At 42.4% G+C, this 27339-nt stretch overlaps 1 protein-coding gene across 8 annotated transcripts; it reads right to left on the bottom strand.

Annotated features, from left to right (window-relative positions):
- Window positions 1-2956: 2956 nt before the first annotated feature.
- Window positions 2957-27312, bottom strand: emsy (EMSY transcriptional repressor, BRCA2 interacting). 8 transcript variants are annotated; one of them, XM_034684403.1, is made up of 20 exons: window positions 27084-27312; window positions 23935-24043; window positions 21585-21684; window positions 21408-21482; window positions 21111-21286; window positions 20873-21025; window positions 19897-20156; window positions 19578-19809; window positions 19210-19428; window positions 18706-18852; window positions 18288-18461; window positions 18064-18200; window positions 17506-17679; window positions 11992-12169; window positions 11661-11828; window positions 9793-9948; window positions 9143-9333; window positions 6662-7237; window positions 4850-5251; window positions 2957-4081 (listed from the first exon to the last, which is right to left on the bottom strand). In XM_034684403.1, exons 1-20 carry the CDS (start codon window positions 27084-27086, stop codon window positions 3899-3901), a joined length of 3813 nt encoding a protein of 1270 aa, XP_034540294.1. In that variant the 5' UTR covers window positions 27087-27312; the 3' UTR covers window positions 2957-3898. The 8 variants fall into 8 exon arrangements, with proteins under 8 accessions (XP_034540294.1, XP_034540300.1, XP_034540297.1 ...); XM_034684409.1 differs by having other exon boundaries at window positions 2957-4069; window positions 4850-5254; window positions 9143-9303; window positions 17506-17670; window positions 27084-27311; XM_034684406.1 differs by having other exon boundaries at window positions 2957-4069; window positions 4850-5254; window positions 17506-17670; window positions 27084-27311.
- Window positions 27313-27339: the final 27 nt, after the last annotated feature.

A 27339-nucleotide genomic window follows, 5' to 3' on the forward strand; every position in this document is an offset into this window, starting at 1 on the left:
GTTATTAGGTCGAGGCCAACCAATCAGACGCTGCGTGCTGGATCTGAGCCCCCAGGAGCCCTGTGGATCACTTTTAAACATGAGGAGGAAAAAGCCAGAGTGGAGCTGGACTCTAAAAGAGAGTGTGTGCATGAAGGCGTTTTATAAGAGCGCAGAACCAACAGAAAAACCTCCAACACCACAGCACAGTGTCCAATAAACATTAAAACTGGGCTCAAATAAACTTTATAACATAATAAATATGTTTTATTTCTGCCAGTAGGAGCCACCATACATTCCAGAAATGTTTTTTTGGCTGCCTGAGCCAATTTCAGACCAAGTGTAAGTACATATATAATGTTCATATGGGGCCAAAAATGACTCATAAAAGTGTAATAAACCGGACCTGTGTGTTTTTAAGAATCTGAACGTGTTGAGGCTACAGAGTTTGGCTGAAATAAAACCTGCAAAGAGGAAAATTTACAGGTTTGAACTCGGCTAAACCAAATACCCCTGTGAAAATGTCACTTAGCTTAAATCATGATAGTAATCAAAGCTAGATGGAGCTCAAGGAAACATTACTATCTGTCATATGTATCATCAAAAACTGTGTTTCTGTGAGTTTTCTAGGTTAATATTCTCCAACTATCAGCTCATATATCTTTGAAAAGCATCAAATGTTTACTGCTGGTTAGCTAGAATAGCAGTTAACAACAGAAGACAGCTAAACCAGAGTCTAGTTGCACTTGTTTTAAGACATTCTTTGCTCATTCTGTTTTCCAAATAACTAACTTTTCTTTGCACTACCAGATGTGAGATTCATGCAGTATGCATACAGTTTGTGTTTGTTACTTTATAATAGGATTTTGTCTTGAATTGTGTGTCTTGTTTATACATGTGTTGCAGTCTGAAGCTCATGTGTCAGCTCTCATTTCTACTGAAAAAGGTACTGTGGGTCAGAATCGATTTGAAATACTGTAAACTGTGACTGGACGTAGACTCATTTATATTTCTAGCACACTGCATTAAGGTGGAGACTGTGTTTGTTTAAAGTTGGTTAAAAAATAAATTTCTCTTGACTCTTTGGCGGTAAGGTTATCTTTGTATATGTGCACTAATAGGAAAAGATGAAAGACCATAATACCTGCGCCAGGGTTTCCAACTCTCACGCCCCTGGCGTGTGAACCACTCTCACTCTGCCCAGACAAATCTCACGCCAAAACACTACACCATAAAAACTCTGTGGTGTGCCATGTTTATATCTCTGTGTTGATCGATCAGCTGCTCAAACACATGATTCTGATCTGCTCTACTTTGACTCTGATTAACTTCTGACAGAGAAAATGAATGTGAAACTATTAAAAATGAACACGTGAAAGAACATTATCAACCTTACAATTTCCGGTAGCTGCCAAATAATGACCTTAGGCTGTACAGTAGTGTCAACATGAATTTGCTTTAGTCTAACTACTGCAGTAAAAATGAAAAGACTGAAAAGCCTCCCTCATTTTAGCTAAGCTATCCCTGATATCTCTACCTGACTGATGGGACCCCTGACCGCCACAGGTTTGGGAGCTCAGTTTCACACCCCAGAAAGAGTTTATTGATGTAAGTGTTTAATCTTCTTTTTTTTCTTTACCTCTGTTTTAAATTGAACTACTCAGTTTTAAAGAGACTTCATGAAATAGAAAATCAAATTTGAATAAAATATAAGCTTCTTTTGGGGGTTTGAATTCATTTTGTTGCTATTTATGTATCACTAATTTTGTTTTCCTTTTATGTAATTTAATTTCCAGCACAAATGTTCACATAAATATTCACCAGAATGCAGAGAATTAAGTGTTTGATGCTCAAAATTTCCTGGGGGAGGACCCCAAGCGTTTAGTCTACTACACAATAAAACGTTGTCACTCTCATTAGTCAGTTCATCGGTTATTAACATTCAGTTACCTGCTGCAGGTATGTGTTGTCTGAGCTGTAGCAGAGCCACCTCCAGTAGCCAGGGCTGCAGCTCCGGTATATGACAACCACTGAAGGTTGTGAACGATCACACATGACAGGAGAGATAACGTAGCGTGGGGGGTTTGGCGTATCTTGATGTAGAAACTGACCACTGTCTCGGCTGAGCGCGCTCCTTAACACACATGCAAGTGAACATTGACAGCTACAGTGTTCTCACTCACCTGTCAATCAAGTCAGCTGTGCCTCTCAAAATAGAAAACTTGTAATCATATCTTCGAAAATTGCAGCGTTACAAAAAATGTCACCCCGTACAGTGTGTGCTGATCGAAAAATGAGGTATCCAGACTACACTCATTATTTGTACCAGGCTGTAAACATGTTGATTTCTGCTGTAAAGATCGGCTTTTTTGAATAGGTGTGTATGTGGTTTCTGGTACTTCCGGAGCCAGCCTCTAGTGGACACTCGAAGAACTGCAGTTTTAGCACTTCAAATCTTGCAGCCAGAGGTTTGTGGCTTTTGCACATTTTTTTTGTTAATGTGTTTGTGTTTGTTTTTATCTCCTAAAGCATTTTGAGTTGAGGACATTAGACTGAAATTTGCATTACAAATAAATCTGAATTCAATTGAATGTAGATGAAAACATCCTAAGTCATGCATCTTTGAATTATGTGTCCTGAATTTAAACTTTTAAAAACGTTTGCATTGCAGTTCTGTAACATTCTGGTGCAAAAATAATATCAGACTTGAATCATATATCATCATCATATCAGTATAAAAGCATTTTCCAGGCCTTAAAATGATCTGGATCTCTTTTAAGAAAGCGTACCTGCAGCCAGGGAGTCGTTTTTCCTCTGTTGGCTTTCTGTGATTTTCTTGGACTCATCTGTGTGGTTTGGATCTGTCTGTGTTCCTCCACTTTTTTTTTGGTGAACATTCATTCTTTCATAGATTAAAAACATTGCATTTCACTCTGAGTCCAAAACTTATTTTTGCAATAAATAAAACTGTACATAACATGTTCTACTCAGCTTATTTATTGTGCAGATTAAACATTTTTCTCAACTAGTCCTCTAGTTTGAAAAGGTAAAAAAGAAATGCATAGTTTCAAACACTATGCAACACGCAGAGCCATACTTGGAGAAACTCTCACAGCAAGCTTTGTTTTGAATCCAGAGTATATCTTACAAAAAGGACCCTTTCCTTTTTCATCTCATCAGTTAGGATAAGCAGTAACACGTTCTGTGTTGGACTCGATCTGTCCTCCGAGACTCCTTTTCAGTTCTGCTTCATGTTCCACACAGAAATTAATTCAATCTGAAGCAGCTTATTCCTCTCTCTTATGAAAACTTCAATCCTCGAGTCTTTACTGTCGCAAAGTTCAGTCAGAGAAATACTGTTCAACGTTTGTTTAAACCTGCAGGTCACTGAAAGAAGATGACCATCAGCAGGAGAGTCACTGTGCAAAAACCGTAGAGACCAAAGCCACTAATTGGAAACAGGTATGTGAAACCTCGGACAATTAAAAATAAATGCAGACCTCCAGGGGTCTGATCCAGCTGGCTGTTTCTTAGAGAATTCACGGTGCCAAAAAATCTAAATGATCAATTTCATGGATGTGTGACGATCTTGCAAAGTCCTGCAAGTAACAACATTAATATAGTATAATAATTAAATTCTGTTTGTTTGGACTGGCTTCTTTCCAACTGTCTGCGGCTGCATTGAATCCTTTCACCTCGCTCCCGCTTTTTATATCCAGCACTCCTCACTGGCAATAGAAAACACATGTTCCATCAGTCCTGGGGAGGAAGAAAGGCTTATAATAAACTAACTAAATATTTACAAGAAAAACTAAATGCATTCTTGCTCTTGCCTTTTAAAAAAACAGCCTGAAAGTCTTTGTCCGTTTGGTCAAAGCAAAAACCACATTGTGAGTCTCGTATCTTTAGCACGTGGTGTTCACGGTTGGTCGGGGGGGCTGGCTGCAGCCGCCTCGTCGTTGCTGCTGTCCACCTCCTGCTCCATGGGGCTGTCCTCCTCCTGCTGCTGGCTGGTGTAGTTGGTGATTTCCAGGAAGCCGCTGGGCTCCACCACCACGTTGGACTGGCTGGAGTCCGGCAGGATGGAGAACTGGGGAATCACCTGCACATGTTAGTCACATAATTAGGTTTTGTCCAGGTTAAGACCTGCTATAAAACCATGATATCACTTTACATCACTCACACCAAGTTTGTCCAGCTAAAGGTCATTTTAGTTATCATTGTCCTGAGTGTTTCAAAGGATGGGTCTAATTCCTGGTACTGGAAATGGTCAGTGCTTGGATTGTGGAGCTTCACGAGATATATTTCTGGGATAATTTGTTAGTTTTTTTCTTTATTGTCAGGAGATCAACTCCGAGATAACTATCACTTTTATATCCATTAGCCCTGAAATATCCCCAGGAAAAAGCACACAACAGATATTTAATTTGATGAGTATTACCCAGTAAAACATAAAAATACTCAAACAACCTGAGGTAATCCTGGCTGTGTAGAAAGCCTGAACACTTTGGTAATCTTTACCTGAATGAAGTTATCAAAACACTCACTAAGTTCTTTAAAGGGTACTTTAAATAACTTCTTATTAAAATGTTCTATAAAAGCCTGATGAGCTGGTTTTCCTTCACTCTAAAACAACATGTGGGGCTACAGAGTAGAGAGTTCATCTTTTTAAAAACAGTTTGAGGTCAGGTCTGTTTTAGTTTTGTAGGATCTCTGGCTAAAATGTAAAGTGAAGCATTATCCCTTTAAATAATAAATCAATCCTCTTTTTGCAAACTGAAGTAAAAAGAGGTGTGAACATGTAAAGAGTTCACACATGTCACTGTGTACTTCCAGCTCTGTGGTTTATCACACAGTATGAATATTTTACCTCGATGACCTCCAGGTCCTCTTTGCTCCTCTGTGCAGCGAGGCTCGGCATGCAGCTGAACTGCTGTGGCTTTGCGTGGGAATGATGTATAGAGGTCCCAGAGCTGCTGATGAACTGGCCCGAGTCCAGCGTGCCTGACACGGCCCGGACCTCCAGAGCTTTCACCAGAGGGCCAGAGTCGCTGGAGGAGTCCACCACCATTGGCTCTATGCTGGGGTCGATCTCCGCCTCCATCATTGAGATCTTCAGGATGTCTGACACGGAGGATTTCTCTCCTGAGGGGCCGGAGCTGGACTCTGGGATCAGTTTGGCTGTGGCCTCTGCGCTGCTGAAGACTGGTGATGGATGGTGGGAGCTGCCAAAGGAGATCTTAGTGACGGTGGCACTCTGTGTGATGATTGGCTGCTGAGGGGACAATAGTTTAACAACATTAATAGACAACATTTAGAGGAGAGGGGCATTCTGAAAAGTTCAACTGTGATCCTTTATGATCAAATATGTCCGTGGTTATCTCATTCATTACACTTATTTACAACTCTTATCACTACATCACTGTAGGAGCCTGGTGCCCTTCTTAATGTATCTATATTGTATCTGTTCTTAGTCATTTATTTGTGCTTTTTTAAATGCATTCGCTGTTGTTTTTTTAAAAGGCACATATTTGCACATGCCATTCAAAGAAAATGTAATTGTAAAATCTATAGCAGTTGTTACAGTGAGACTTAGTTGCAGGGTCCATCACATGCACTTGGCACACTGCTTACTGCAGGGCTATTGAGACCACGCCCCCTACATGCACTGTGCATTCCTCCATCACATGCACACATGAATCCTGCAGAGACTAGGCTTGAGAAGCTTGAGGGAAGGTGCTTTTTTATTTGCATGTTGAATGGGACTTTGTCGGAGGGAGAGCGGCTCTTTTCATTTAACATTTTGAATGGGACTTTTTGGGGATTGCATTTTTGTTAAGTTTTGGATGGGTTGGGTTGGGGGGGGTGAGTAATATTTAATTCAACATTCATGTTTTTGTTCTTCAATGAAAGAATTGAATGTTCAAAAAATTATTTAACTCTTGAAAAAAGTTCTACTTACAAATAAATCTGTTTAATTGTATTATATTGGATGGATGCCTGCTTATAACAAAACAAATATTTATACTTGGATATGATACCTTTCCATTAAATGACCCTCAATTCCCAGTTAATTCCCATGGAAAGTTTCTAATTTGGAATATTTCCAAAATTCCCCAGCTTGACTTCCCATGGAAATTTACTGGAAAATGTCCACCCCTTTGCAACCCTACTTCTGTGTTGGAGTGTTCGCATCCCTCTGCAATACTCAGCCAACGATAGTCCAATGAAATGATGAATTTGAGTAACTTCATTTCACCAGTGTCCAGTCCTGCCTCTGTGTGTTTGACACTGCAGCTGAGGTTTAAAGGAAGTGTTACAGTCCCGTCTGGAACATGTCATGTAAAAGGGGCATCTGAGTAGAAGCAGCTGTTATCTTACTGCATATTTGATTGAAAAGCTAAAACAGAAAGTCCCTCGATTGTTAGTGAGACCGAAAACCAAATATCCAAGCAGCTGTCAGAAATGATTTACAGTGACATGAAGCAGAGCAGCAGCAGCTGGCATTAGCACAGCTGTAAACCAATTACCTGCTGCTGATCAGTCTGCCCTTTAAAGTGAACATGAGCAGACAGCAGGAGAGCCCTCAGCTCTGTCACACTAACTGGTTCTGTCGTACACACTCAAACATAAGCAGGTCCTGCATGCTGTCTCTGCAGCAGAGTGTCGGTGTTAGCCTCACCTGGCTGGAGGAAGTCTTCTCCGTGCTGACCGGGTGGTGTGCCTGCAGGGGTGGCGGATGGGACATGGGTGTGTGCAGCGGTCTGTGGTGGGACGTTGGTGCTTGTTGGAGTTTCGGGAGCTGCGGCGTCACCAGAAGTTTAGTTGGCGTGCCTGGGCTCGTTACCTTTGCCCCCGCTTGTGCTGGAGCAGCCACAGGTCTGTCTTTGGGGCTCTGGGTGGGGACCTGGGGTTTGGGTGGACTCTGCACGTGTAGCTTTGGGAGTTTCTTGATGAGAGGAGGATTGGAGGGGAAGATGGAGGAGGAGGAGGATGGCTGGCTGATCTGAGGTTTGCTCTGCAGCTGTGGAGGAGGTGGTGGAGGAGGCTGGGTGGAGGATGAGGTCTGCCGGCTCTGCTCGGGCTCAGTCTGGCTCACAGTTGGAGGCTGAGCGGCTGCAGAGTGGGGGGTTTGTTTCGTGGGTTCAGGAGCTGATTGGCTGGAGCGATAGAATAAACCTGTCTGAGGATCCAACGTGTCGCCCTCCATCTCTCCAACCTCTAACACTGTGTCAGTTTTACTCTGACTGTCAGACGGCTGAAACATAGAAAAGAGATTAGTGAGGGATGACACCAAGACCAGGACTCTGCAACCAAGGAGCTCAAAGTGTTCTTGGAGATGCAGGAACAGAAAATGATCATATTCATGTTGTGAAGATGAATCACAAGGATACAAAAATCTTTTTGGGAACAAAATCTGGACCTCAGGGTCAGGTCTAGTTCTAGGTGTGAATAACTTAAAGACACTGTGAGGAACTATCATGTTGTCATGATTCTAATGACCCCTTTGGATAAAACTGGAACAGTTTTTTAGGACTGAAGACCAAATTTCCCATTAACCCCATCACCCACTATTGTGAAGATGTGGCTCTCGTAAAAGCGTGCATTTGTTGTCGAAGCAAATGACGAAAAATGTTATCAGGACGCAGAGTGACAAGGTCATATATTGATTTGTAGCTACGTCAAATAATTAACTGTAACATAACGATGACTAAAAAACGTCTGTTTGATAATCCTGCTCCAGTATCAGACATGATGACAAAAGAAAGCTATCTAAAGAAGAAAAAATCCTCCTGGCTGATAACTTCTATCTGACAAACTTTACCAGCAGAGCTGGAAATACAGACACATCAGGGTGATGAACAAATACAGGCACTAAAATTCAGCGTAAAGGAATAACCAATGTTGTTGCTGCTAATCTCATTTTACTCTGTAAGTCGTGAAGAAGCATCAATATAAGAGTGAGACTATTTCAAATCAATTAAAATCTTCTCAAAGTGCCTTTAGTGGATATGAATCCAACAAGGCTGGAAAAAGACAAAAGAAGAAAAGAGACAGAACAGAGCGGGATGTTTCTGTTTGGGTCATTTTGAAGAGATTCATCAATTTGTGATGTCACGATTTGAGCAAATCTCAGGTCCTTCTAGTGTGACCTTTAAAAAAAACACATGCAAAGCAGCCTGCAGTCTTGTCCTGGGATTACTCCAACACATGTTTACATCACAGAATGAAACGTCTAGAATCAAGATCCAAATTTTTTACTTAAAATAAGTTGGTAAAATCTGAAAAAGCACATTACCTCCTTTTAAATGTTTGGTTTTACGTTGTCTTTTATGCACTCCACAGCACTTCAGGCAGCTTCTGCTGTTTTCTTAAAATGTGTTTTTATTAACACATTTGACTTGACTAAGTAAATACGAACTTCTGAGTCAGCTGAGCTGTTGCTAATTTTGTAAATCTATTAAATGTTGAATGAAATGCTCTGATAATGTTTGTGTAATCAATACATAATGACAATGATAAACCACATTAAGACTGTTCCTGTTTAATATTTAATTTAGATTTAGATTTCTGTCCTCTAGAGCATTCAGACACTGAAGCTTGGTAAAACAAAACAAAGCAGTTATTAAAAGCAATAAATACTGTGATTAATATTCATATATTTAGGATCATTTCATGCTTTAAAAGGTTAATTTACCCAGACGCTCTGAGTAAAGTTGATTCTGACTGAAGACGTTTTTCATGTAAACTATGTAAACGATCCTCAGCGGTTTGTGGTGCTCGATGTTTTTCCAAGAAGTATATTTAAGGTTGTGTCACCACAGACCACTAATTCTTCTCACCTCAGCAGTGTCAGGTCCAAAACCAAAACCTAAACTCAGAACCACATTCATGTTTTGAAGCCAAAGTGAGAGAGTGAAGTCATTTGAATAGTTTAAAACTGACCAATTAAGCTCAAAGTTGAAACTGTCAGATATGAAAAGGTGACACTAATGAATTTATCTGGAGCTTTGACACATTTAGAATAATAGAAATAACAAAGTGGACATTAATTCACCATCGTTATCGATTCACACCTTCTAGTTTACCTGTCCTGACCCTGAGTTATCAAAGCAGAATGATCCTCCCCTCATCCTCCATCCTGCTGTAAAAACCTCCTCACCGTTTGGCTGACGTGCTGAGCTGCAGAGGTGACAGCAGCAGCAGGTTTGGTCACCACAGTAACATGGGTGACGCTGCTCTTGAAAGGCTTCACCAGCTGCTGAGTGGAGGACATGACCACGTCATCGTCGTCTGTGGACACCGCCAGCCTGCAGATTTTACCTGAGAGAGAGGGGAATACCAGGCGTAAGGCTGGTAGAGCAGCGCTTTTAATGACGGCATGGAAAAACACACAGAAATGCAAATACTGATAACAACACCCCCCTCACATATCAACATAAAGCGGAGCTCATGGAGTCCAATCAAAGGTTGACTTTGAAGTTTAACTTGACTATTTTTAGACCCATGTTAGTGCTGCTCCATCAGACATAATGATTATAATCCAGTGGTGACAAAACCATGTAAACTGATACCTGGTCTCTTCTCACTGGCGGCATCACATCACCTCAGTCCTGCTAACTCTACACTGGCTCCCTGAAGTGATTTTCAAATTTCATTGATCACATTTAAAGCATGTATGAGTCGCGCTCCAAGCTACACAGCAGAGCTGTTGACTCCAATGAGCCGAGTGTTAATCTGTTTCATAACCAGCTATAAACTCCTCCCGCCTCCACAGCTGCTGGATCTCACACAGTGACCTGAGCCTCATACCTGGTGGGATGTACTCAGTGCTGGGTTCAGCCTCTGAGGTGGAGGGTCTGGGGGACTCGGGGCTGGGTTTCTTCTCCTGGGCCAGCTGTATGGGCACGGCCATCTGACTCAGGTCGATGGTGTGCTGTCTGGGTTTGGACTCTCCCTTCTCCTTCACTGCAGGAGGAAAACACTCACATTTAATTCCCCAGCAGTAAATTCTCTATTTAATAGCTAATATTCACTAATGAACTCCTGTTTTGGGTCTTTGTTTGCAGTAATGCTACTGCTAGTGACACTTTATACTTCCTGCAGATGTTTCACATTAAAAGGTTGTGTGAAATAAAGGTCTGGAGCCCTTTGAGCCACTGAAGAGCTCTAAATGTGAAACACATGGACAGGAAGTGTTGAGTTTCACTGAAGTTATTAACAGCTACTCTTAAATGTAAAGGGTTCAAGTTTTCTGCTCTCATGCAGTTAACACCGACACATCGAACCCTCCACCCAATATTAGTCATCGATGACATTAATCATCACACAGTTCAATGATGAATTCATCTTTTTGACCTGAACAAGGGAAAAGTTGCTGATTCAAGCAACTAAAATGTGGAATGTTGTTTCTTTTCTATTCTGGGAGAGGAACAAAACATGCAGGCCTGCTCATTGAACTTAAGTCTGTAAAAGTAGTATGGGAGGTAGAACTTTCAGTTATCAGGCACCTCTCCATTGGAATCCTCGACCAGTCAGGGTCTGGGAGGCAGACACCCTCTCTACTTTTAAGAGTAGGCTTCAAACTTTCCTTTTTGATGAAGCTTATAGTTAGAGCTGGATCAGGCTTGGACCAAGCTTTTAGTTCTGCTGCTATAGGCCTATACTGTCAGGGGAACTGATACACTGGGATCCTGGACTCCAGCTGCTACAACTACTACTATCTGTCTCACCACTATCATCTCTCTCTCTCTTCACCTCCCTCTATCCCTCTCTCCAACACGGTCTTAGCAGATGTCAGTCTAACATGAGTCTGGTCCTGCTGGAGGTTTCTGCCTGTTAAAGGAAGTTTGTCCTTGCCCCTGTAACTTGCTAAATGCTGCAAAGTGCTCTGCTCATGGTGGATTAAGATGAGATCAGACTGAGTCCTGTCTGTAAGATTGGACTGGATCTTATCCTGTCTTGATGTTGGGTATTGTTGATAATAGAACATAGAGTACGGTCTAGACCTGCTCTGTTTGGAAAGAGTCTTCAGATAACATTTGTTGTGATTTGGCGCTGTATAAATAAAGTTTGTTTAATTTTATTTTTAAAAAACTTTTTTGGACTTTTCTGTTGTTGTTTAATGTCTCTGCTGCATTCATAACCATTGTCTTAAAAACTCAGAACTCCTCCTCGGCTGTTAGTTAACTCATCCTACGTTTGTCCTCTCTGATCTGGTCAAAATGGATATTGTCATTTAATTTGTAAACCCTGAATAGAAGAAGATCCCATGTTTTCAGATGTGTTTTCTATAAATAGAAAAGGCATTTTTTCAACTGCACCATATTGGGTCTGCACCAAGAAATCACAAGGTTTTACACCAAACACACCACCATTCCTTCCCTGCTGTGCACACAGTTGTACTTTTAGGGAGTTTACCATCAGACAGTGGAATATATTTAGTTGTTATTGCACTGCTGAGTCTTTAAACTTTGAACATTGTGTGGGAATCTTTATCTCAGCATGTCTATCATCGACCCTGTTCTGCAGGTCTGTAGTCCAAAGAGCTCATTGTGAAGAAATCAGAATAATTACAGTGTGACACCAGCTTTAATGTCGTCTGTCTCGTTGGCTTTCTTTCAACTTCCCCTTCTTTTTCCACTCTCCGTCTGCCGCCTCTCTGTGACATAAAGGCTCACCTGTTGTCTGCTGCAGCTCCAGCAAAGCTTTAATGGTAGAAGTAGCCGACTGGGATTCCCCGGCAGACACCTCCTGGTAGATAATAGTGGGGCTGGACTCCACGGAGACTTCCTGCTCGGTCCAATCCTGCTCTCTGGAGGAGACCACGTGCACTACAGGGTGAGGCTCTGAGGAAAGACGGGAACGATGAGAGGGTTATTTTTAAAGGCGTGTGTTCTCATCATTTCCAGCTTCATACTCCCACATTGGCAAAACACATTCATATACAGGATCAGCTGTTTAATCAGACAGTATCATCTTTTGTCTCGATGCTCTGGCGTTGTTTTTTACCTTGAGCACTGCTGTGGGAAGCCTCGCCGGGCTCGTCCTTCGTGGACCCGTCCTGGCCTGAGGTCTGACCCTGCAAGATGTCGACTGAGCGGGTCACCTGCTGCAGAGTCTCGGTGACCAGCTGCCGGGTCTGCTCGACTAATGCTGTCTGGAAGACCGGCTTAGGCTTAATGAGAACCTGGAGGAAGAATAAACAGCTGATGAGGAAACCCCGCGGACCAATCAGATGAGATCATGCACCCTTTAATTTCAGTGAACCATCAGGCTGCAACTATTTTCATTCAAATGAACCGTCTATGTGTCAGATTTAAGGATCATTTCACTTTTCTGCAACCGCTTTAAGTTTCACCCTTTTGAATTTTGAGAGGTTATTATAGCTTGTCGTTTCTGATTCTTTATTACTGGGAAAGTGAATTTGATAAGGTAAGCTTCATGGTATTTTCAAACCTGTTTGTGGGTTCTTTTTACCTCCTGAACACAAACACATAAACATATCCTTAACACAGAGTCATCATTTCTTCTAGCCTAAATTCTGATGTGTGGTCGCTTGCCGCACCATAACAACAAACGGCTGGAGAAAGAGTGCAAAAAGCAGAGGACTTAGGGGACAGCCCTGTGTTGAAACTCTAGAGATGGCAAAATGTGAAGAACAGCTCCTGCCTGTAAGAACCACAGCTGTTGGGTTTTTTATACAGTACCTTATTCATGCTAATAAGTTGAGAAGAACCTAAGCACATTTCTTCAAGCACTGACCATGAAAAAGGCCACTCCAAGCTGTCAAAAGCCTTCATGGCATCAAGTGAGAGGACAGCTGCTGGAGTGTCTAAGTTTTGAGAAGCGTCTTTAATATGCAAAAGCCTCCTAATATTATCTGATGCCAACCTGGTTTTTATAAATCCTGTCTGATCGCTGTGTATAAGTTTGGTCATGTGACCCTGAAGCCACTGAGCCAGGACTTTTGCATATATCTTCAAGTCTGCATGTAGAAGTGTTGGCGGCCTATAGCTCACACAATCTACAGGGTCATTGCCTTTTGTGAGAAGCAAGGAGATTAGCACTGTGTTAACATATCTAAAGAAGGAGCCCACCTCAAGCTAAACTTGTATCATCTCTATGAGCAGAGGGCCAAGTAAGGGCCAGAAAGTAAGATAGAATTCCGGTGGAATGCCATCTGGGCCTGGCGATTTGCCCTTGCGCATGGTCCTAGCAGCCATTTCAACTTCATTCAGTGTGATTGGTGCATTAAGTTGTTCAGATTCGCTATCAGAAAGACCTTCCATGTTAATATTATTCAAAAAACCTTAACATACAGATTTATTAAAGCTAGTTTCTGAGCTGTACAGTTCTTTGTGGAAGGAAGCAAAGGACTCGTTAACCCTTTTAGGGTCACTAATAATGGTTCTGTCCTTGGATTTAGCGATAAAAATGTCTGCGAAATGTTTGTTACCCCGAAGCCTCAGGGCTAGCAAATGGCTAGGTCTAGTGGACTGAAAATAAAAGGTCTGTCTGGTTCTGTGCATAAGAAATTCAGAATGGTGCCTGAGTAGAGATTTAATTTCTTTTTTCATTAAATCTTTTTGGAGGTAAACCTGCTCATTGTAGTTACTGCAGAGCAGTGTCAAAAGCAGCATACCTAAGTTCTAATGCCTCAAGCTTAGCTTTGTGCTCCTTATTTCAGTTTGATGCATAGAGTTGTGTTGCTTCTTATAAAACCCTTAACCACCTCCCACATTATTCTATGATCACACACAGATCTCCTATTGAATCCCAAAAATTCCAAGTTCATCTCAAATTGAGTCTTATGTGTTTCATCATGCAGAAGCGATGAATTAAGGCGCCATCTAGGTGCTCTTGTAGGGGTGGCTCTGGTTGTGACTGAGCAATAAATAGGTTTATGATCAGGCCAAGTAACGGGTACATAATAGGCATTTTGCACATTCTGAAACAGGTCTTTGGATGCAAATATAAAATCTATCCTTGAGAAAGATCTGTGTCTGTTTGAAAAAAAGGAGTAATCTTTCAGGTAAAATTTTCTGGAAACATTGTTTGCAGCTTCCTGCTTCCTGTCTCTATTTATAAATGGTGTTAAGGCGTATGCTTACCTTTCTATGCTCGTGGGCTTCCCCTGAGAATCCCGTGTTTGACATAACAATACTATGAAATATGGGTAATTCCCCTACGTTAAGTCTGCAAAAATGCCCACTGCTGATAGAGTTTGAGTCACTTTATATAAAAACCTGTTTTCAAATTAAAGCTGCAGAGAACAAATGTTTGAAAATAGGTGATGCGTTTCTCACTGGAGAGGGACTTTTATGTTTTAATGACTGAAATGTGAGGGAAGACTTGATGGAGACGGCCGGGGGTCACATCACACGAGTAATTCCTCGTCTTTTTCTCGGGCTTCCTGTCAAGTTGAATTACTTGCTTTTAAAAAGTCTCTCAGGCCGACCCCTTCATTTTTTTCTGAGCTGTTGCACCATCATGATCCAGTCAGAGCACTGAGGTCAACACACCTGACGCTTTGTGGTGGCTGCTGTGGATCTGTGGGTCAGTCTACGTGATGATATCAGACCTTTGAAAGTTTTGAATCAGTGCTTCAGAGTCGCCTCTTTGCATCAGCGTTTAGTTCCACATGACATTTTATTATTAAACTACTGCATGTGTTTCTCTTGTTTATTGTGTATCTATGTTGTTTTTATTGTTCATTTCTTTCTTATTTGTTCATCTGAAGCGTGTCCAGCACTTTGTTAATCTGGTGTATTAAAAACAACCACAGTCGACCAAACTTTGACTTCGTTCTATTTTTAGCAGAACTGGTTTGTGGCCATCAGAGTGTCTCACCAGCGTGGGTGTTTAGTAATGTGTGTATTGAATACTACGCATGACGCACCGACCTCAGGTTCCTCTCAGTAAGGGAGAACAGAAACCTAATCGCTGCTATTTTTAGAAAGTGGAGCTGACTTTGAAATCAAAAGTATGACGTATTGTTTTGGAACAATTGAAAAAAATCAACAGAATCTTGGTGCAGTTTTTACATTTTTAAACATTTGTTCTGATGATCACAAAACAAACACTTGATCTAACAGATACATCTTTCTTTCAGACATTAGTTTTGAGTTTAAAGGTGCTGAAGATACAAAAAGCACCCCGACACCTGCACGATGGAATTTAACCCTTGAATCTGTCTGAATCAAACTCAAATTCTCCAAACAGATTTAAAGAGAAATACCAGAGAAGAGCGAGGTGTGCAGAGATCATCTCACTCATATCCGCTCAGTGGGCGTTTCTATTAAAATCATGTGGTACAGTTTCAAATCCTCCATCAGGCCTTCTTGTTGTTTCTCAGAAATATACAGTATCACGAATTTCTTCAGAACCAGTCCGCTTCTGCCATACGTCAAAAACTCACATTAAAAACTCCCCAGGAAACGTCTACCCAGGATTATCACAGTGATTCAACCTTTAAAGAACAGAAGAAGCTTTTATATTACAGGAGAAACATTCGAAGGGGACTTTTAAAAAGCGACGTCGCTTTTTGTATTTAAATTTCAGCGCAGTGTCAGAACTCCACCGTCTGAAAGAGATCGAGCATTATTCAACGCTGGTTTGATGTTAGGGGTCAGATACTTCATCCTGTCTTAGGATCAAACGCGATACGAGCAGCTGACTGGACTTCAGTCTACGACGAGGCTGCACAGGACTGATAGAAATGTACCTTTCTGTATTTTACTTTTCTGCAATAAATACAGGAATTTATACCACATAATGCAGTTTGGAAAATAACTTATTCACAAATACTCATTGCAATAATTAGCTTTTTATTCTTTGGATCTTTGAGTTTTGTTCTGCTTTGAAATCAATCCTCACCTTTAATGTCAGAAGTTTGGGGCTTTACAGTTTGAGTTTCTGTCGACAGGAATCTCTTACAGCTACAGGCAACAAAAGATCATGATTCCCGACAACTACAAGTGACAAAAAGAGTTTCTGAATCATCAGGAGGTGATTCTGCTAAAGCATGTGATAGTTTCCCATCAGGGTTACACACACACACACACACACACTCCAACCAAAAAAATAACTTTTTAATGATACAGGCACCTCCATCCTACTCGCAACACACCGTGTCCAGACCTCTGACAGCGGCTCTGACACCAACATGGGGAAGCAGAGACACAAGAGGAGGAGAGAGTACCAGCAGGGCGACTTCATAAACTTCACTATTAAACACAACAGACTTACTTTAATAACTCCTGATGATGTTTAAGTTATGTGTCACTGTGTGTGATTGTCTCAGCACTGCACTGTAGGTGTGCTACAAGCGTTGACACTGTGAGCAGCCCGTCTGTGTAAAATCTGTCTCCCTTAATCCCTAAATTGCTGCTACTTTATCCATCTCGACCTCTGAGGTCATCAGGTACTGGTCTGCTTTCAGTCCAGGGAGTCAGAACGAAACATGGTGAAGCAGCGTCTAGTTATTATGCACCACATATCTGGAACACACTCCCTGAAAGCTGTAGGTCTGCTCCAACTCTCACCTCTTTTAAATCAAGGACTAAGACCTTTTTATTTGACACTGCCTTCCTATCTTAGATTATTTTAGCTCACTTAAAATGCAAATTTTAATTTCCTTTTTTAAAATATATTTGTAATTTTCCTTTTCTTTTCTATGTTTTCTTATATTTGTCATTTTAATTGTGTTCTTTTATGCCTGTCTGAATGTTTCCAATGCTTTTAATCTTGTAATGTAAAGCACATTGAGTTGCCCTCGTGTATGAAATGTGCTATACAAACAAAGCTGCCTTGCCTTGCCTTAATCCAGTGTCTGCCGGGTGATCTGTGGCATGTTCATGTTCACATTGTGCAGTCATGTGACACAACAGCTCTGCATGCCCATTAATCGTGGAAAACACGAAACTGGTGACAGCTTGATGTGTCATATGACAGACATCACACGTCCCGTGATGTGACTATTCCACATGTGCACACCACGATTTTGATGATCAAACGATATCATTCAGCCCCAACGTATCTAACGGTCTTATTTACACTGAGGTACAGATGAATATCTCTCCTCAAACAGGGGAAGTAAATAGAGGAAGAGGAAAGGTCAGTGTTAGAGCTCGGTTTTCTTTTGTCCACCTACATGAACAGGGGTTTTCCTCTCCTGTACAAACTGATGTATGCTCCTTATTTCAGAAGACATCCAGTTAAGGGTTATCAGACTGGGGATCAGATTAAAAAGGTTTTGGAAGTATCTGATCTCATTTTCAGAGAACTTTATAAATCCTCTTTATTTAGTGATTTTATGTTTATTTCAACATTTTTAAAGAAACCCTTTGGTCAGGTAGAGTCAGACAAAAGGTAACATGAATTTATACACTTGATGTTTGTGCATTATCATGTAATGAACTCAGGACCTGTGTTTCACAAGGATTTATGGTTTGGATTCCATGCATTAAAGCCACAGTTAGAAGAAAAACAAAGAGGGCTAAAGGAAGAGAAGAACACACTCACCTGAGTCTTGCCCTGCTGGCCGTAGACGATCTTGGTGGGGATGATCTTGGTGGCGGTGGCCTGGGACCCAGAGCCCATGCCTTTGGGCTGGGTGACGATCATCTTGGTGATGGGTCTGGAGGCGGTGATGATTGCCGGTTTAGTCCCCTGGACAGCCTGCAAGCCCTTCTCACCCTGAGACAGATCACAGGGCAGCGATTACAGCAAAGGAAGGACTGAAGGCGCACAGAAGATGACTGAAAAGTAGATCCTGCAGACTGATGTTGTGTTTGCACAGATGAACTATTTCTGATGGTGGTTTTACTTTAAATCAACTTCTAAGGATTTAAAAAAGGAATGAGGATGATAAAGATAGGGAAAAAGAAAGATTACAAAATACCATCATAGAACATAAAGAAGCTTGTTTAACTTTAAAGCCAAGGTTGCTGTTTCCTTCTGTATCGAGCCTGCTGATTCTTTCTGGAGTCATGTCAGGGGTTTTGATTATTCCAAGAGACCACAGAATAAATTGAATATGCGGAAATTGCCATGAACAACTCTAAACTTTGTTCGACTGACCCCGGCATTTAAAAGAGTGGTGACCACGTTCTTGCCCGGCAGTCCCTGGATGGTCGCTCCCTTCCCCGTGGTCTTCTGCACCACGATGACGTTTGGTTTGGAGGTCATGGGGATGGTTGTGATCTTCGTGGTTGTTCCTGCAGCAGAGAGAAAAACATACTCTTAAACCTGATCTAAGTTAACCACAGAGGCTATATGAGGTCAAAGCTTTCAAGCAGACTTACCAGAGACGATGTTGCTGCTGATGATCTTCCCGCCCAGCGTGGCCAGAGACTTGGGCACCACTGTGATGATGTTACCGCTTGTGGTCTTCACATAAGTGGTCCCGCCGCTGGAGGCTGTGATTCTGGCACCGATGCCCGGGCTCACAGTGGGTCTGGTGTAGGTGGCCTGGGTGGCTGCAGATGAACACTGAGTTACTTTCTTCTTTATACAAAGTCTAAGTCTAAGACCCGAACTTATACAGAACAAGAAGCGTCTCCAGCTGTAAAGGTTTGTTTCATCACTTCAGTCTGGTCATATTTTTATCGTGATACAGAGTCAGTAAGAGTTACACAGTGTCAGAGAGTCTGACTTCTTTCACAGGATGTTGTTGGGTCTACAGGTGGTGAGGTAAGCTGCCATGAACCCTGCGTCGCTCACCTGTGGGCTGGGTGACCAGTTTGGTGGTCATGATGGCTCCATTGCTGCTGACAACCATGATGGGGGACGAGCTGCTGCTAGAGAGAACTGACGACGGCTTGGGGAGGATTTTACTGGGTTGGACCTGCTGAGTGATTATCTTTACTCCTGTAGAGAAACATAAAAACAGGGAGTTATCTATTGAAGTCACTTTCTGCTCATCAGCCATGTTTGGTCCGTTTGTGTTATTTATTTAAGTGAAAAAAAGGGGAACAAGGAACATTAGAAAATTGAGAAAAACAAGATTTAAAAAACAGGGGGTAAGAAAAAAGAGGAAAAAGTAAGGAAGACAAAGAAGAACAGAAATGTCTTAAAGAAGAGAGATTAACATACACGGAGTCAGAAAGAGAGAGAAGGAGTAAAGAGATGAAGATGAAGGAGAAGAAGAAAACAAGTACACACTGACAGAGATAAAGAAATGGTCCAAAGCTGCAGAGATAGATGGATCAGGTGAAAAGAGCTTACCGGACTCCTGTTTGATCTGGATGGTAGGTTTTCCTCCAGGTGAGCTACAGGTGGCCTGGGCCTGACCGACACCAGCAGCACCCAAAGCTGAGCCCTGCTGCAGCTGTTTGGGCGACTGCTGTTTGGGGAACTGAGCCATGATCTGAGCCGGGGAGCCCACCATTGTTTTGGGTGAAGGAAGTCTGGCAGACGCCACCTTCACTCCGGCTGAACCAGCACCTGGAAAACAGTCAACACCGACAGTGAGGTCTAAGAGGAGACTGAAGGTGTGTTTGGATTTAACTTTGCCGGGGAAGTGGTTTTGGATTCTGGATGTACCTCAGTTTCTTAAGAACACAAAACAGATTAAAACGACAGAAGGAACCTACATGACGCCACAGTGGACATGACCACTGATGGGGAGGAGGACACGACTGTGGTCACTGCAACAGTGTTGGACGGGCTGGCGCTGGCTGGGAACACCACGGTCTGTTTCTGCGTTGGCGCCGTCAGGATGGAGGAGGCGGCCAGTTTAGACAGAGCGGCGTTGTTGTGAGCGTGAGACTTTGACAGGATGTTGGGGACGAAGTTGGAGCTGGGAGACGTTGTAACGATGATGACCTGTTGGAGACAAGACGTTTGAACCTCTCATATATTCACGTAGAGAGAGATGTTAAAGTGATACAGCACGTATTAAAGTCCTCTCACCTTCTGTGTGGTGGAGCTGGTGGTCTGGATGGTGGGCTTGGTGAAGGTGATCTTGACCGGGGACAGGTGGGGTGGCAGTGAGTTGGCGATGCTCTGCATGATGTTGCTCATCTTGGGGCTGCCGCTCACCGGCACTGTGATGCTCTTGGACACCTGTGGGGACACTTTGGTGACTTCCTTCAGCATCACCGGAGACGAGCTGGAGGAGTTGGTTCTTCTTCTCTTGCGAGGCTTCTCGTCCTCATCGGAACAGCTCACACCTGTAAGGAAAGAAGAGACTTCTTACAACACCCATTTTACACTGAGTACCATCTGCATCCTTTGAAGTTGTCAGCTTGAATCCAACATGTCTGGTATCTTGTAGTATTTCATGCTATGCTAAAAATAAGTCTGAATTGTGGGACAAGTTTCTGTTTTGCAGCTAAAACATGGTAGAGAAGGCAATATATTAAATGAGTTTTGTTCTCTTCTGACCCAAATGATTCTAAAATCACCTGCTAAACAAGCCCTGTGGCGCCCCCTGCAGGCTGATCAGGGTACTTTTTAAATGCTGTCTGGTTTTCAGCTCTTTCCCTTTTGAAAATATGACCAAGAAGACTTTCTCTGACTCTTCCGTAAAGAGACAATCCAAGAAGTTCTGCTCCTGTCCAAGAAAAGTCTTTCATGCACTACAGTTTGCACATATTTTAATTCTTTATTGTATTTGAGAGTGGATTTAGCTGCGTTTTTATTCCACCCTGCAATATATCTCTCGTTTTTCTATCATTCCGAATAGTTTTTAACCACCTATCTTGATATTTCTTCAACCCACAGCTTACAGTATTTAACTCCCTCACTTAACAATCCACATCTCTTGTTCCTCTATCCAAACCGAGCACATCTGGTTCACTTACCTTCTTTCTGGAATCTTTTGATCTTTGCAGTCTGAAGGGAAATCAGGAGAAGTTTAGACTGATCTAAAAATGCTGACACTCACTTTTCACGTAGACCGTGCTCCCGCTGGGCAGCACCACCACGTTGGATGAGGGACTGGGTGGTCGTGGTGATTTGACGGTTGCTCCGATGCCACTGGTGGCTGTGGCGCTCGTGGAAGTGCAGGTGGTGCTTGTGTAAGAGTAACAGACAACCACTGCAGGATGGAAATGAAACTTGTCAGTCAACATCTCTGATGTTTTAAAGCATCTTTGATTGGATATGACATGAGGTTTTCCCACCTTCTTTGTTTCCTGTCTCAGCTGGCAGCAGTAGGGAGGCGTTCTGATTGGCCGTGGCGCTGGCTACAGCATTAGCAGTCACAGTGAAGGCTGTCTGCGGGACGAGCCGAGGCATCAAAGGAACCAGTCGGCGTCCTTCAATCGACCATTCAGAGGAGCTGTTAGGACCCGACATGCTGCAAGAGAGGACACATGGGGTTCATAAAACTCTGCCTTCTTGATTTTGAGTTAAAGACAGCCAGCGCAGTCAGTTTGATAAGGAGGTAAATCAAACAAACATGAGTGTTCTTCTCTTACTGATACGCAATGGTGGTGAGGCGTTCATCGTTGACAGCCCTGCGGACCTCTGCACGATGGCGCTCTGTGGAGATGCTGTGAAGACAAAGTGTTACAACATAATTTAAAAGCAGCAACATTTAGAGGATTAGTTCTTCTGACTCTTCAGGTTTGAGAGCTCAAAGGTGATAAATTTACCCAAGGATCTTAGTGAGTTCTCCCAGCAGGTCCTTCTTGTCTTTTGTCAGGTCTCCCTGGGCTCGCAGGGCGCTGATAACTCCAGCATACGCCTCCAGCTCTGTGAAACCATGACACACATCACACACCGGCAACGACTGCAGCATCTCAATCATCATCCAGCAGAGCAGTGATCCTTCAAGCTCAGTAATCATTTTCAAGCGAGTGAAATATTTAAAAAAACACTCCACACAGGAAGCACCCCACCCAGAACGTTAACTTTGTAAACTTTTCATGATCAATGAGACACTCAAAGAATGAGAGGTCAATCAGAAACACATCGGCAGCTTTGTATGGTCTTTTATATGTTGTTCTTTTCTTCCCTCCCTAAATTATTTATGTGTGTGTATGTCTGCATGTGTGTATATACTGTATGTATGTATATTAGGGATGTCAAGAACTTACTCAAACACATTTCTTTGTTTGTATTTTCTATCACTTGTAACAAACATCATGTGGTCTCATATTTGGTTCAGCTATCATGGAGGTGTTTTAAGTTTAAAGCATGTTTGGATGTGAATCAGCTGACTGAAGGTGTTGAGCACAGCAGAGACGCTCAGCTGGAGGCTGCGGCTGAGTGTCAGGTCTCCACCAGCGCTTTTTTTCTCCGCCGCCGTACTGATTAGGACCCGTTTGTGCTCCCGACTGACACCTGACCACGTTCACATGCTTATTTTTCTCAATAAGAACGGGTAGACAGAAAACTGGACACTGTGAGTCTGAACTATGTTTCTGTTCAGTTCCCTTGTTGAAATCTGAGCCTTCACTTTCATGACTGTATGTCCGTGGAGATTATTAGCCTGCTCCTCATGTTGATATTCAGCCTGTTTAACGTTTTGAACAGCTCAATACGATCCATAGATATTCAATACTGTCAGTTATATACATTGTGTCGTGAAGGAAAATTTGATTTAGGGGAAAAGCACATTTGGCATTGTTTTTGATATGGAAAACGTTTATGTTTTTTAAATGATGATGAGACAGGATCTCAAGGCGCAGCCGGGGGGAGGAGGGTCTCCAGTTCGGGGAGCTTGGAATCTCATCTCTGCTTTTTGCAGACGATGTGGTTCTGTTGGCTTCCTCGAGCGGGGACCTCCAGCGGGCATTGGGGCGGTTTGCAGCTGAGTGCGAAGCGGCCGGGATGAGAGTTAGCACCTCCAAGTCTGAGGCCATGGTTCTCTGCCGGAAAACGGTGGATTGCTCTCTCTCGGTGGGGAGTGAGACTTTGCTCCAAGTGGGGGAGTTTAAGTATCTCGGGGTCTTGTTCGCGAGTGAGGGTAAAATGGAGCGTGAGATCCACAGGCGGATTGGTGCAGCGTCAGCAGTGATGCAGACGTTGTATCGGACCATTGTGGTGAAGAGGGAGCTGAGCCGGAAGGTAAAGCTTTCGATTTACCAGTCGGTCTACGTTCCAACCCTCACCTATGGTCATGAGCTGTGGGTCATGACCGAAAGGATAAGATCGTGGATACAAGCGGCTGAAATGAGTTTCCTGCGAAGGGTGTCTGGGCTCGGCCTTAGAGATAGGGTCAGGAGCTCGGACATCCGGAGGGAGCTCGGAGTAGAGCCGCTGCTCCTCCACGTCGAAAGGAGTCAGCTGAGGTGGTTCGGGCATCTGATAAGGATGCCTCCCGGACGCCTCCCTTTAGAGGTGTTCCGGGCACGTCCAACTGGGAGAAGGCCCCGGGGTAGACCCAGAACGCGGTGGAGGGATTATATCTCCCGCCTGGTCTGGGAACGCCTCGGGATTCCCCAGGAGGAGCTGGAAAGTGTCGCCGGGGAGAGGGATGTCTGGGTCAATTTGCTTGGACTGCTACCCCCGCGACCCGACCCCGGATAAGCGGAAGAAAATGGATGGATGGATGGATGGATGATTCATCGATAATTGATCGTTAACATTTCCAAAGATCAATAACAGAAAATACTGGAAATTTACATCCCTAATGTTTATACATATTTTAATGTATTTATCTTTTCCGCTTCATTTATTTTGTCATTTTAAATTATTTTTCACCTATATTTATCTTTACGTGTTTTCTATCAATTCATGTGTCTGTTAATTTTATTCATTTCATTTTTATTATTATCTATTTTATTTCATTTCACATGTCTGATCCCCTGTTTGGTTTGTATTTGTTTGTCTTGTTGATAAATATAAAAAGTTACAAATAAAAAAAAAATATATATATATATAAAACTTAAAATCTGAAAAACATCAACATGTTTTTGATGGCCTGATTAATATTATTTCCCCTTCTCCGTTGCATGAACTGAGCGTGTTCTGTACAATGATGCTCATCCGTTAGCTCACCCAGTTTCCGGAGAATTCTCTTACACTCATCCCTGCCCAGGTCGAGGATGGTGGGCCATACCACCGGCATGGTACCAGGCAGAACCGGCTTCTCCAGCTGAATCATGGTCTGTGAAAAGAGCACACAACACCTGTCTCATTATACTGTAACTGTGTTGATACCTGAGAGTCAGAGCCGGAATAATATCAAAGTTATCTCAATGTACCCGGACAGGAAGTGAAAGCTCTTCTGTTTGAGTGACAAGAGAATTACTGCTGAAAGAGCTGAAACCAGCATGGTCTAAATATTGCTTTCCAAAGTGGATCACTCTGCTCATCAGTAAGAAGAAGATATTGAACAAAGCATTGCTAAATAACAAAATGATCTTGGTGACATGTTGTTTTCAGAGTGTAAGAGGTGTGGGGAACATTTATCTATTCAGAGTTTGTCTTTTATTTAAAATCTATTCAACCAGGAAAACGTCTTTGAGATTAGAAATCTCCTTTACTTGAGTGTCCTGGACAAAATCTGTAGCAGCATATTCCGACACAGTTACAGAAATACAACATAATTTAAAAGCATGTCAACATATCCCAGATCATATGACAGAAAGTCATCAGTCAAAGCATCTACACGCTGCTGCGTCTTCCTCCGAAGCCTTCAGTCTGTTTTTAAAAACATTTAATGAGACCGGCTCCCTCAAACCCAAACTCTCCTGCAGATGTTTCCAAGCTGTAGGAGCAGTGCACATAAAACTCTTTTTCCTATTTCAAGATGCACAGCTGATGTGTATTGTAATACATGATTGCATATCAGTGCAGATTATGCAACTTTTTAATCTCTTCATTTTCTAACAAAAATAAAATGAGGTCAATAACTTCTGCAGAGGAAAAATCAGATGGTTGTTATGAAAGTCACAAAAACTATCCTTTCTGTAGATCGGTTTCCAAAAGCTCCAATACTCTGCCTCATTTATGCATTTGAGACTCTGGAAACAGGTGATACGACCCTGCCACCGGACCACTGTGACTGTGTTGTAGCGGTGTGTCCTGGCGGGGGGTCATCAGCTGGGTGAGCTGCACTCCAGCTATCAAAGATCTCCTCTCATCCATTCTCTGACTCTCTGGCTGAGCCTGGCTCTCTTTGATATGGCAGAATCTGACGACTCATTTCTTCTGTTCCATCCCACACACATACTCTGACATACACTCAAACATACACTCAACTCTACTCATAACATCTTAAGTTATATTTACATATCTTTTACAAATAAATTATGCATTCTGCTTTGCCGACTTGCCTTTGTCTCCCTTTTTTTTTGTTACAAGTTGAACCAAGTTGTGAAACAGTATTTCATCAATACTAATATGTGATGGCTTAGTTCAATCTTTTTGGTTTTCATTTTGTTGTTAAATAACTGCTTAATAAAGCTACATACAATGAATTCTTCACTGTGGCTCAATAGGAAAGTCCAGCAACCTGAAGTTCCTGAGCTCACGAGCTCACACCTCACAGAGAGCAAAATCTACTCAGTAAGAATGCAGCCATTTGTGTAGGTTTGTATATCTACATCTCGGGGGGAAGTAGCTCTGTCTTAGAGGGACTTGACTTGCCAACCAGAGGATTGTTGATTCCGGGAATGCCCATGAGCGGGTTCGGGCCCATAAGGCGATTGGCCTGGGTTTGATTCCAGTCTCCTGCCCCTTTCCCGCACTCTCTCTCCCAGTTTCCTGCTCTATCAACCGTTCTCTCCTCTCTAAATAATGGTGTGAAAGCCCAAGAAATATAACTTGAAGAATAAAAGATGCCCTTGAGCGAGGCATCAAACCCCCAACGATAGCAGCACCCTCACTCAGACATCTGTCCTATAGTACAGACTATGTGTGTAGCATGATCTAACACCAGAGTGAAGAATTGGATTTCCCTATGGGGATTAATAAAGTTTAACTTCTTCTAAATATGAGTTTTGATGACATGATAAACAATAGCTCATATTAAGAGATGATGGTGCATGTGTGGGTAACTTGTGTGATCAGAAAGACTAGAAACCCTACATAAGACAATTTAAAGTTGGTAGTCACAGAGTAAACATCTGTTCAGAGAGAGGGACTTGGAATGTCAACACTATCCCTCCCAACCAGATTTCCTCTTAGCCCCCCAACACAGATCGGCGTGTGCAGACATGATCGTGCCAGACTCATAACCAATCGGAGGACGTAGTAGGAGCTGCGCCTTAACCAATCAGGACAGAGGATTTGAGATTAGCTACGATTGGTCCGTTATAACAGGAGCGAGGGGAATAATAACATTGCTTTATACGAAGGCATTGGAGAACAGAGATTTCGCAAGGTCTCAAGTTAGTCCACTTACTGATGAGTACCGATGGGCATTATGACCTTTACTCCAAACCCAGCAGAAAATAATTTACATTTTTTAAACCATTCCTCCGAACAGCAGCTTTAAGTAAACAGCTGATAAAATACAGTAGGTCATTTAGTCAGTGCTTCATTGTAGATGAAGGAATAATACCTTATTTAATTAATCCGACAATAAGTGCTGGTGAAGACAGATTTGTGAATGATATTTGTCATGAAAACAAGAGTGTCACAGGAATTTAACACATAAAGACTCAAAATACACCCAGCTGTTTATTTACAGACACAAGCGACTTAAAAATCTGATTTAGATGTGAAATTAGTCTTTTTATGAAAACGAAGCTTTAACTTTGTTTACACTGATCAGACCCGCCCACCACAGGCCTCTCAGCTCCCTCAGACCAGGGGGGCTTACAAGGCCAACCACGGACAAAGTGGACTCTCTGTTTAATGCTCATGCTGTGAAATTAACAATAAAGAAATTAAACTAAAAGTCAACACTATTCCAAACCCATGTGTTATTGTTTTCATGTCCTTAGACCTGAGAGAAAGATCTCCTTGTGTTTTTATTTCATGGGTCAAAATCGGTCATTGCAACGGGACTCAGTGGACGTAAAGCTTCGTCGCTTTCAACAAATAAACCCATGATACATGCAAACTAAACGGGAAAAAATATCATAATATCTTAGTATAATGTTTAGAGAAATGCACACGATCACAACATGAGTCATGTTTTGATTAAGCACGTTTTAAAACCTTTAAAAGATGTTAGCTTAGCCAAATCAATGTCTTACCATTGGTTAGCAGGACAACTTCAAGGCCTTTTGTTTTCCAAGATCCGAACAAACATGGTGATATATCAGACGTTTACCAAGCTACCGCATTCTGTTAGTGTTCTCTACAAAGGGAAACACAAAGAAACTAAATCTATACAGTTGAATAGTTGGATCTCCCCGGAGAGGTTTCAGTGTTTATGTTTCTGCTAACTAGCTGCAGCTGGCTGCCGGATGTAGGGTTTCTTCTTCGTGAGATTAAGGTAAGGATGCTCTT

The sequence above is a fragment of the Notolabrus celidotus genome, chromosome 5 (genome assembly GCF_009762535.1).
Source record: "Notolabrus celidotus isolate fNotCel1 chromosome 5, fNotCel1.pri, whole genome shotgun sequence".
Taxonomy (NCBI): domain Eukaryota; kingdom Metazoa; phylum Chordata; class Actinopteri; order Labriformes; family Labridae; genus Notolabrus; species Notolabrus celidotus.

Bases quoted from the DNA above. Each gene is read 5' to 3' on its own strand.
- emsy (XM_034684402.1), bottom strand. The intron at 21,026-21,110 runs GTGGGAAAACCT...TCCATCCTGCAG, and splicing joins TGAGACAGGAAACAAAGAAG to TGGTTGTCTGTTACTCTTAC. The intron at 4,082-4,849 runs GTAAAATATTCA...TAACATGTGCAG, and splicing joins AGGACCTGGAGGTCATCGAG to GTGATTCCCCAGTTCTCCAT.